This window comes from Xiphophorus maculatus, chromosome 6 (assembly GCF_002775205.1).
Source record: "Xiphophorus maculatus strain JP 163 A chromosome 6, X_maculatus-5.0-male, whole genome shotgun sequence".
NCBI lineage: Eukaryota > Metazoa > Chordata > Actinopteri > Cyprinodontiformes > Poeciliidae > Xiphophorus > Xiphophorus maculatus.
The window spans coordinates 12,924,858-12,937,044 of record NC_036448.1 but is presented as its reverse complement, the minus strand read 5'-3'; the positions used below and the strand labels follow the sequence as shown (position 1 = coordinate 12,937,044).

At 38.2% G+C, this 12,187-nt stretch overlaps 1 protein-coding gene across 1 annotated transcript in view; it reads left to right on the top strand.

Annotated features, from left to right (window-relative positions):
* Positions 1-339: 339 nt before the first annotated feature.
* The window catches only part of LOC102233305 (endothelin-converting enzyme 2), a 74,458-nt gene continuing 62,610 nt past the window's right edge, over positions 340-12,187 (top strand). Inside the window, exons 1-2 of the mRNA XM_005796058.2 lie at positions 340-608; positions 1,179-1,343. Of these exons, the coding sequence (XP_005796115.1) occupies positions 1,184-1,343 (160 nt within the window). The 5' untranslated portion in view covers positions 340-608; positions 1,179-1,183. The remainder of the gene's footprint in view (positions 609-1,178; positions 1,344-12,187) is intronic.

Genomic DNA, 12,187 nt, shown 5'->3' with positions numbered 1-12,187 from the left:
AAACCTACCTTTTTTATTAACTTTTATACTTGTGATGCTAAAATAACGGAGTATGACGATCTGAAACATTTAAGTGTGACAGCAAAAAAAGAAAACTCACGAATCTGTACAGAGGCATACTTTTTAAAATAGCACTGTAGGTTTAACAATCATGTTTAAAAACATACAACCATAAAAATATTAATCAAATTTAAAAGGAATCTAAATTCCCTTTAAATTTGATCATCCTCTCAGCTTATTTTAATGAAGCGCTTAGATTTGACAACTTTTCGAACCGCATTTGAAAGCCTCATCACTGCGGGACACCCACGTGTTACACGTTGCTCCGCCTCCAAAACACTCACTTTACAGAGACTTTGGGAAAATGACCTGCATTAAAAAAAAGAAAAAGCAACAGCTTAGATTAATGTAATTTAAGTTAATTTTCAGACTTTTATGGTGCTACAGGTATGTCCTTGCTCTAAATTAGCCCACGGTGTCCGGAGGATATTTGCTCAAACTACAACACGTGGATTCATCGCTGTTTGGACATTTTCCGGATTCGACGGAGGAACTGAGGCAGCCGAGTGGTTTAAAACACTTCACGTCCAGCTCAAAGTCAACTGCTTGTAAGTAATGTATTGTAGACTTTAAATAAATAGTTATGATTCGCATGCAGGAAACGCTGCAGGCTTTCTGCTTCTCTGCCTCTGCCACGCATGCGCCGTGTGACTAGGAAAGCTACTAGTAAAGTTCCCACAGCCTGCTGTTTGATATTGGAGTTACAAATGTCATATTTTGTTAAACTACCGCCACCTATTTTGAAACTATAACAAGGGAAAATGTTGGTGTTAGCAAAATTCAAATCGCTTTTATTAAATCGCTCTGGTATCTGCAGTTTGCAATTAAATTAATAATATAATTATTAGAAAAATACTTACCCCGTGGAAGTGAAATTGACCCTTATAGACTTGGGTGTTTATGTGAATTTGACACATTAATAGAAACCACTGATGTTTCAGTCCAATAATTCATTGGTGTTTGTTTCACTCTTATCAGTTTTTATCATAAAACTGTTGTCTTTAAATAGTTTGTCTTCTAAGCACGTTGCAAAACCATTTAGATTTAGTACTGGTGTGGTTTAAAAATGTTCTTGGTATAATATGGAGTGAGAAGTTGTTTCTCTTGTCTTATTACAGACAACATGGAGTATCTGCCGGATAAAAACTCCAGCTACAAAGACGTTGCCTACTGGGATGACAGGTACAGGACGGAGCAGCACTATGATTGGTTGGGCAATTTCTCCAGTTTTAAGCACCTTCTGGAAAAAATCATCAAAAAAGAAGATTCCATCCTCATACTGGGTTGGTGTTTTTTTTGTTCTGTCCAGACCTGATAGCAATTCACCATAAAAATAGAATATAAGCACAAACCTGATGTTTTGTATGTTGCCACAGAGTCTGATGTGTGCACTCACTTTACAGTCAGTGACATTTTGTACAAACATGTGGAATGGCAGAAAAGTTTTAGTGACAGAATTTGGAGCACCTTGTTCATTTTTGAGGTGGACCCTGGATAATTGATGGCCTCAGACTGTTTGTGCCCCTGCTTTGAGTTTGGGTGGCCGTGTCAGACGTCAAGGCTGCTTTCTCGCTCAGTCATTCCTGTCACCTATCCTCTGTTCGCTGTCAAATTAAAGATGAAATCCATGACACTCCGTGTCGTTATGTCTGTCCCTTATCATTTATATGGTTTCACTTCCTGTCATTATGAACAAATATGGTCATAAAACCTTCCCAGCCATTGGTGTTGAATGTTTGCTGGTGTACTTTGATATTTAACATCCATAGGTTTCTAATACAACTGCATACCAAGTATTTCTGATAAAGTTAAATAGGGTAAAAAAAAATCCAAACCATAATAAACAAGTTATTGTAAATCAATTATTTGAAAACTATTGTTGCTTTACTTGCTTTATCAATAAGCTAACAAGTAAAGATCAGAAATAGAGTAGGGGTAAACATGCATGGAAGTGTATCTTTTCAAATGAAAGCAATAAGATTGTTGACAGAAAGCCACAAGAACCTTTGTTTGCTACAATCCGTGTAGGGCACACACTCTGGAAGGAGGAGCTCTGCTGAAATCAAGCTTTTAGTCTTGCATGCCGACGATGATCGATGAGGTGGAAAACTAACACTGCACATTTCCCTGAACACACCATCCCAGTGCCATAATAGCTGACTGCTCGGCGCAACCCCTTTTACCAATCTGTTTGTATGTGAGACCATTTTGATGCAAACTGACGATAGTTGTGCACTTGTCTTTGGAGGTAACTAATGCTAACAAAAGAAGACAACTATTCGTAGAACAACTTAGTTTGGGGATTGTTTTTGTGAATGGGTAAAAGCAGTGAAAATGATGCAAATAGAAAGCTCCTAGCAATGCATTATTATATAGGTTTGATCACAGTACGTAAAAATTTTAAAACAATGTTAACTGTCACCTCAGAAGAGGATTTTTGCAAAGTTCAACACATTTTAGTGTCACTGCAAAGTTTCAACAACCCTGGCTTTACTTTACTACTATTGACATTACAGCAAGTTTCCACAAGGTATCACTGTTGCATTAACATAAATTTGATTCCGTTGCACAATTTCATACATGCCTGTTCTGCATGGTACTGCTTTTCTGTAAAGAGAAACTACATTTTATTATGGCATTATGCTTGGCTTATACTTAAGTCACTTATTCCTGGATTGATATGTTTTAATATGTGATCACAACAAAGTGCAGAGATGTGCTGTTGATAAAGATGTTGCTTAAGTTGTTTTTTCCCCTTTTTCCCCATACCCCTTTTTCTGAGTACTTATACTCAGACATTGAAAATGGTAAAATGGCATTAGGATAACTTCTTTTATAACCGAACTTAGCTATTTCTCCAATGTAGGCCTTGTTTCTGTATGGTTTGGACCATTTCATTGGGGAGAGATGGGGGGGAGGTTGAGGTGTGTGTGTGTGTTGAATCTGTGTCAGGAAATCACAGGAGGTCTCTGTTAGGTGTTTGAGAGCTGGAGGGGATGATGAGGTCAGTCAAAAGCTCTATGCCTGTTTTGCACTGGTTTTCTTTACGATCACCTACATTGTTTTCTAGATTTGGTCTTAACTAGTTTTATTTGTGTGTTTAATCAGCAAGGTATAATACAGATAAACGTTTAGGAATATACAGTTTCTTTCTTTAGTTTTTTAGTACCCTGGCATGCCAACGACAGAGCGAGCTAAGACTATAGAGGCTTGTATGCTAGATTGCTTTTCTTGCTTTCCTACTGCAGTCAGGGTTCCTAAGGAGTCTGAAAAATGCTGGAATTTATTTACAATATCTTCCAGGTTATGGCAAAATATAGGTATTTCCCCGTTCTATTTGGGGAAATATTTCCTTCCTGTAGGGAGGAAATATTTCCTTATTTCCTCCCTACAGTACTTTCTTCCCTTTGTACTCCTTCCTCATTTTTCATGTATCTTCTTACGTCCTGTCCTACATCTTTCTTCTTACCTTGTGCTCCCGTTGCTTCTTTACCTCCTTCTTGTTCTCTCCCTTCAGAATTTCTTCCCTTATGTTCCTTTGATTTTTCAGAGACACTAAAAGGACTGAGAAGTCCTGTATACTACACTGCACCAGACAGTTAGGTTGACTATTTTCTAAATGCTGTATTAAATTGAAGAGCCTCCCAAACAAAAAATCTTGCTTTCTTGTGAGCAGTTTGTGCTTTTTAACAACCGACAGCTCAGATGGCATACCATAAAGGTTTTATGTAATTGGTCCTCTTGGCTGGAGGATGCCTGAGGGAGGGGGTGAAAGGTCATGCCCTTGTCAAACAGTAAGCGGAAACCCCGCCAGGTTCTGGTAGACAGAACTACCGTTGAGTTCAGCATCTGCATCAGCATGAAGATTTCAGAGAGATTGCATATTTTATAGAAACCAAGCACTTTTCAGAGGTTGGCAGCCACAAATCTCACCAGCTACATTCATTTGTCATATTTGGGTTGTCCTACGCAGAGAGGAAGCAGGTACAGTTTCCAGATGTTTTACTGTACTGAGATGACGTAGAGGAAGGAAAAACAAGGGAAAATACTTGATGAAGTTTTGCTGAGTCAATGAGGAAATCATGCAACTAATCCGGTGCAGATTTGGGATTCTCAGCTCTGAGACGGAAGTCATTCCTGTTAAGAAAATCTGACAGAGAGGGGGAGAGCTACAAGGGAGCAATGTAAAGATAAGGAGAGTTCTGGAAGGTTTTGCTGCTGCCAGTGTCAAAACATGAGGATTTTAAATCCCTTTCTCAGTGTAGTTTTTTTTGTTGCTAGATTGCTTTTACTCCATCATAATAGTTTTGTGTGTAAGCTCCACATGTTACATGTCTTTCACCATCATTTTTAAATTAAGATTGCTTTACCCACAGTTTTCACTGTCCACCTTTTTAGTTACCCGCTTCAGCAACTTGTCATGATCTCACATTCAATTGTAACCCAGCAATGCCCTGTCTTAGAATCAACTAGAACAATACGGGTTTTTGAATTTGCAAGAGTTTATACAGTTTAGAGAATAATAAGGGCCCCACAACTGAACTGTGTTGTTAAGAATGAACAATTCTCAACATTTTATTAAATATTAAGGAAATGACTTTAGAGTTTAAAGTCAGAAGTATTATTAAAGTTGACTCTCTTTGACAGGGTAGGTCCAAAGATCCACTTCCTCTCAAATACAACCTACTGCTCATCTCTTTTGCACCAACTTATTCAATTTAGACAAAAAATGGTGCAAGAAATGAACCCATGTCTTCTTCTATGGAAGTGTGCAAAATGAGAAAAGACTAATGACACCCTAGAGTAGAAATTTTCTGTCCGGGCAAACTTGGTAAACTAGCTTTTTATTCATTATTGCTATCCAGTGGACAAAAGACCCCACATAATAGTTCAAAGGACTTGAATGAAAATTGGAAAAGCGGACGGGTATTTCTGGCACTGTGATAAACTGGGTCTGATTCTATTTGGCAAACAGTATTACTATGTGCTATTTAGCATTTGGAACAGTGAGCTAACAAAAAATATTTGTGCTCCCACAAGCACAAATATCAGGCCACTTTCATTCAATGTCTATATGCCTCAGTATCTATACACCTCTCCAGGACCATCAGGAGTATATGTAAATATAATCTATATTCAATCTGTTTGGCTTCTTATTAACATAACTTTAAAATGTAGGGCTGGTATGATGAAACATTTGTGTGTGTACGGTCAAGAAAATGTCAAGAGACACCAGATCCAATAATGTAGATGCGTTAAAGGTTTGGTTCAATGCTACATGTGCTAGCTTAGCACATTAAATAAAGCTTCTGAGAACAGTTATATAAAAGAAACATTTTCAATTATATTCTAGTTAGCTGTGATGAATATGTATGTTTACAAGATTACATAGTGGTGGGATCTGGATTTTAATTAAAATACATTAAAGGTTCTTCTTTGTATTTTTTTTCTTGGGTAAAAAGAAAAAAACCCTAAAGCCAATTTTATTTTTTCCATCTTAAAAAGGCTTATCTTGATGATTTACCTGTTCTCACTTTGTATGCTGTCCTTTTCTCATCGTAGGCGGTCCTCAGCATTACCAGCATTTACAATTAGAGCGAACAAACAGGCCCCTTTGTTTCATTTACATAAGGGTGCGTTCTTTAAATGCAGTATTGATTTTGTAATCCTTCATCTTTCAACTGGGTGGTAAACTCATTCATAATAGCATATCTTGCACAGAAGGTCCGCTGCCTACTCAAGACACCCACTTCATTCTCTGACATTTAGTCAGCGCTGTTTATGCTTCAGAAAGATTTAGTTAAATTTTTGGTCTGAAGACGTAATAAAAATCCTCTAATTATGAAACAGAGCTGCAGGGTTTTTGTTCTGTGCAGATTTTTCTTTCTTTCTTTCTGTCCTGGGTGCATGCACAGCCGAAGGTCTGGAGAGGTGTGTGTCACACCATCGCATCAAGAAGTCCCTGGCCGTCCATCTGACTAGTGTCTACGCTTCTATTATTACAAAGAATTAACAGCGATCGCCTCATAGATGGCCCACTTCCTTCTTGCTGTGTTTATGGCCTGCCCTGAGCTACTGCTGCTGATGTAATGACCCCATGTTTCCCAGTGGTCAGCGCTCATGTTTGTTCCCCATGACGATGGACGATGATGTAATGGCACTTTGATCCTGATGCATGTGTGGTTGTATTCTACGAGCATCTGAGGTCAGCACACCTGGTACAAGGCGTGCATGACGTACAGTCTCCGCAGTTATGTCCAGAACTGCATTAGAAGGTTAAATAGGCAAATAAAATATGTGTGGTAGCTTTATAGCTTCAGGTTTAGCGCTGTGCAATAGGTTGGCAGACCTTCAGGATGACCTCTGAGGCCTACAGCGGTCCGTCGGTCGGATGCTGCTGCTGAGGAACTGAGGGGAATCTTGGTTTTGTTTTTTATTTTTATCCAGAATTTAGTTTCTGCCAATATAGAATAGAATAGATTTCAACTTTATTGTCATTGCACTGTCACAAGTACAAGCAACGAGATCTATCCAGAAGTTCTCTACAAGATATAAATATTTATTTACAGGTGTACAAGACTATGTATGTATGGACTATAAGGGGTTATAACAAAGAGATATAGATATTGTCAGTGTTCTTGTAATGGTTTGAATAAAAGACAGAAACATTGAACCACTTTTTAAAAGTGTTCATATTAATTATTAAAGTTTCTTTGTGCTAGGTTGTTTTGCCAACTCCAACTACCCCTTGCTGAACGAATAAACAAATCCATTACTGCATTAATGAATAAAGGTTTTTTGTTGATCTTTCAACTGCATCCCATCACAATCTTCAGCATATAATGACTGCTTAATGTGAGACGTTCCATTAAAAGCAGGTAGGTGGGCTGTGACTTCTTCTGTTAGACACATTAGTTTAGACATTTTGAGACACAAGCATTTGTACATAAATGTGTGGTTTTAATCCAATCTAGAAAGTAAACTGCAAATTCACTCAATTTTACATGAAAACTGAAAGTTGTTGGTTTAGTTCCAGCCTCTACTGCTGTTACATGCTGCAGTGGAAGGATTAAGTGCCCTTTGAGCAAGGCACTTAATCCTAAATGGCAGACTTTAATATATTTTAATGGGATTTAAACGATAAGAAAAAATAGGGATAACCAGCACTCCAAAATATTCTTAGGGTTAATTAGGAAAGTCTTATTATCTGATAATAATTTTGTAAAATGTAACAAACATTCTAACTTATTCAAGGAAACTTTTTTAATTGCTGTGGCATAATCATAAACATGTCATTCATAATTGAAAACTATGAATTGTGCCTGTATTAATAATTTTGCAAAGAGGAGGTAGGGTGAAGTACCTCAGCTGCTATTTTTGTTTTGCAAAATAAGATTCATAAATGTTATTTACATATCTGGCAGCAGGATTTTTGTTATACGATAAGTCAATGAGAAAGAAATTAATGTAGGACATCTTTATGCAAGCTGAAGAGCTGTAAAATAATGCTTTTAAAAAAGTGTGATCAACAGATTAATTTGAGACCTTGCTGTAAAAACTATAATATTTCTATTTTTTAATTAATTAAAAGCTCTTTGCTTGATAGGATGCATCTTTTTTGCCTCAAAAAGACTTAATGGCCTACATATAAATTAATTTTAGCCTGCGGCATTATAAATGTACCCACACACACTCACACACAACACAAAGGAACAAAATGCTGATGGCATGGAAAATCACTGGGGTTTGAAGTTGTGGCAGACGTCATAGATATCAGATCTGTTTGTGGTGGATTCTTGCATTTAAATCTTCAGAACGTCCGTGAAACATTTGGTTTTTTGTGATTAGCATAATGCTTTCACCATTCCTATGTATGTACAACACACACACACACACACACACACACACACACACACACACACACACACACACACACACACACACACACACATATATATATATTGCAAGTTGAATGATATAACAGACATACAGTTTGGCTCGTTCACATTTGCCCTTCCTTTTATTGATTGCAGCTCTTCCTTTCCTGTGGTGACAGGAGTCAGAGCATGTTGGCATGAATCTGATCCACTACTTCTGGACTGTACCAGCTCTTTCTGCTCATTTTTTTTCATGGTAAAATTTAGGGCATATTTTATTTAAGTGTAAGTAATAGTTACCTGATTCTGTGGTGAAAGTGCTTCTTAGATGCCCTTTCCGTCTGTAATTAACTTAATAGTTTGTTTTCATTATTCTGTCACTCTTTATACACTGTGGAAAAGTAAACATAAATGTATTCAAGTATTCTTGTCTGTCCTATGGAACACAAAAATCCCTGTTTGGTAAATGCCTGTCTTTTAAAGTCAGAGTTTGTGGCGTTAAAAGTTTCTGACAATAATATTTTTGCTGTATATTGGTAGTATTTCAAAAAGTGATGAATATAGAACCAACTAGTTTTCTTGGGTTTGTCAATTTATAAAACATAAGCAGGAATAGAAAGTTATATTTTGCAATAAAATCACTTATAAACAGACCATGTTTAGGGCATTTTGAAGAAGACTGTGTTGTACCCGTTGTGGAATCTGCTCTTGTCTGACGGTCATGTCTCCAGTGGGGTTTGGAGGAGCTTGAATGCCCCGGTAGCCGGATTTGGACATTAGTCTGTCGATTGTTTTTCTCCATATCAGTGATGTTTGCTTTTTGCTTGATGTCATCTCAGGAGAGTAATTAATTATTTATCCCTCCACCTCTTTCTCCTTCCTTTGAAGCCTGCCTGCCAAATAAATATCTGCGTCAAATTACACAGATTCTTGTGTAGCTTTTACATCTGCCCTCTGTACTTAAAAAAGGGCTAAAATAACTGAGAACTCAGAGAAATTTAAGTTTGGAGAAGTGTGGAGTTGTGACAGGAATAGGTGTAGGAACCATGTGACTTGCTTGTTGACAAAGACCAGCATTGATGAACTAACATGTTTTTTCTTAGGGCACAGGGAATACAGTTAACAATGTAGCTACATTGTGAATGAAGACAGTAAGTGTAGTTTTGCCTGCAGTATCCTGCGGCCTCTTCCTGGGGAAAATCACACAATCAAGAACACCTTCATGCGTATATGTTTACTGTCTGTGCACAGAAAGGTCTGCACACCACTGCAGTGCCTTGTAGGTATAACGGCTGAAACATCCGCAGCAGGTACTGTACAAAACTGGCAAGAGATGTGTGAATGAGCGACGGTTTAAGTAGATGAATGGCTGCAGGCTGGAGTGAATGAATGAATGAACGAGGAAGGGCGGTTTGATGGAATCAAATTCACTCATCCTTTTCCTCCTCTCTCATCTCCTTTTTGGGTCCTCATTGGTTGCCTGCAGCGTTCAGGGAGCCCTCTCTATGCAGCAGTCAGTAAGTCAGTAGGGGCAACCCTCCCTCCAATCAGCCCTTCCCGTCGTTTTGCTGCTGTAAGGAGTGGTGCTGTTTATGAATGAGTGTTGCAGCCGCAGAATGTGAATTAACAAAGGGAGGGAGTGAGCAGCAGATAGTGTTGCATGCTGAATGAAATGCAGCATAAAAAGAGAAAGACGGCAAAAAAAAAATGTCAGAAAGATTCTGAATGAAAATATAGCAGGCGGGGAGCAGGGATGTGGTGTGTTGCTGCTGGTAGAAATTAGTACATTTTGGAGCGATGGATTCTCTTTAGTTGCGGCACACTAAGATGTCACTCCGCTGTGCAGGCGTGTGCATGCATGTGGGGTGTGTGTGTGTGTGTGTGTGTGGGGAATAATGCCTTCTCTCATAGGTATGCAGATCAGGTAGAGTACTGGGAAAGTGGATGCACAGAAAGGGGCCTGTGAGCCAATGGGAACCTCCACCACCTAATCAGCACATACACAGTACCCTCAGCCCTCTCTGCAAGCTGCTGCTCCGTGCTTTGAATAATAACGGGGTTACCCGGGCAACCAGGCAAGTGTGATCGATGGTCCTGGCTCTGATAAACAGAGCACAGAGGGGTTGTGCTATTGTGTGTGTGTGTTATTTTTGTGTCACAAGGATTCTGTTGTTGCAGAGGGATTTTCTTTGTTTCTAGTAAAAGTAGAAGACGTAAAACCTCTTCCAACTTGTGGTTGTATGTGTGTATTAAATTTTTAATGATGGTGAATGTCCTTGATGAGGTGTGTAGACTAGAGCATGTGTGCGGTCACCCCCACACCTCCCATGAGTGGGGTGAACACACTATTCTGACTCATTCACTACGCCACTTGTAGCTAAAAGACTCCACGGCTGTTACTCACACTCGAGAGCGCAAATCATGCAGGAAATCACTGGGTATGACGGATAATCTGAGTAGATTAAATGACCGTAAAATAGTTTTGTTATGGGCTAATGCAGCATATTAAAGAAAATGCTGGGAAACTGGTGGAGGATTGAAGATAGGATGGTTGATATTGAGGGTTATACGAGAAAAAGAAAGTTCTTTATTTAATGTCACATATAACTGTCCACATTTATGGGCAGCCATGGTAGGGATGAGTAAAAACCTTAGAGTCAGTAAAATAATCTTATACTAAAGTTCCGACTTTAGTATAAGATTATAAGATGCTCGTCCTATTTCTCCTCTCTCACCACTAACGTTAATAAAAGAATACCTTTCATATAAGGCAGGTGACTCTTATTTACAGCTAGACTAACCCAAGGTTAGAAGAAAACTGAAGTAATCTTGAACCATAGACTTAGGTTTGATTTGGAGTATTATTGTATCTTTGCCTTAAATCTGTGGTTTTACTCAACTTTGCAAAAACAAAGTTCTTTCTGGCTATTTCAAATTTAAAAAGAACTCATGGGATGTCTCTCATGCATCTCTGTGTTGTAACAACAAACTCTCCAAATCTCTGGCCAATCACACTATAATTATTAGGCAATACACAGGAAGAAAGTTCTTCCAAGAAAGTTCTTCCAAGAAAATGTATCAAGAATAGACTGCAAGAACTCCCAAGCCTGGGCCTTCAAGAAGAGATTGTTGTGGTTTTGTTCCAGCAACCCTGGGATAAACAACAAAGTATTCAAAGTAATTATCAGGTTTTAGTTTTTGTGTTTTGCAATTTTGATGTTCTTCTTTTTCTCAGTAGATGCTTGCGTTCATATTCAGCAACAGATTTTTAAATCTGTTCCCTTTTTGTTTAGACAACTGTTTGATTTTTATAGTTTCTGCACATTTTATTTTCCTCTGTTTCTGAGTTTGTCCACCAGGTGGGTGTGGTTTGTACACCGTTCACATCATCTGGGCCATACACTGGACTCTTCAATCCAATCTGCTGGCTAGAACAGCTAAGTCATGTGACTGAAGTAAACACAAGAGTTTTTTGGGGGAAGAAATATAAAAATTAATGGCAAAATAATGAACAAATGAAGTGATAGAATACAATGAACATTTTGGGTTGTGAGGGTGAGCCCCTTACTTTAATAATGACTGATGATGCAGTAAGACCAAATTAATTTAGGTAGCAATCATGTTCATGTTGATTATTGTTAAACTGCTAAAATATTGTCAAACTTTCTCACTTAAATATCTTGGCTGTCTTAATCTCCCCATTTGCTGCATTCAGGGCCCAAAGTCATCTACACATCAGTCCACTATTGACACAATGTTTTATTTTCAATGGGCTGTTTTTTTGCCTTATATGAGCATTTTGTTAGCTGTAAACAGACTGACGGACTGTATTCCAGTCATTATGGATTCCTACATCCACTTAAGATTTTCCTGGGAAGACTGGGGCATGTTTATCAGAGTTTTTGCAAACATTTACTCCTGCCTTTTTGTGCCCTTCCATCAAGCAGCTTATACTACAGGATGAAGCAAAATAACTACTCTTTCAGTTATTTCTTACCACCATATTTTTGAAGCATTAGAAATCTTTTGAAATGTGAAATCTTATTTGTTGAAAATATACAAGATAATGACTCCAATACCTTGCCTTTCATTTTTTGTTATTGTTACATTTTGTGTTAGGATTAGCATGGTCATAGCCTTTCTACATAATTCGGCTCGATTCTCATCTCCCTTCAGTGATCTGTCTGGGATTTCTCCCATTGAATTAAATTTCTTAGGATGAATTTCAACTGGGCCGCTCAATGCTGGTA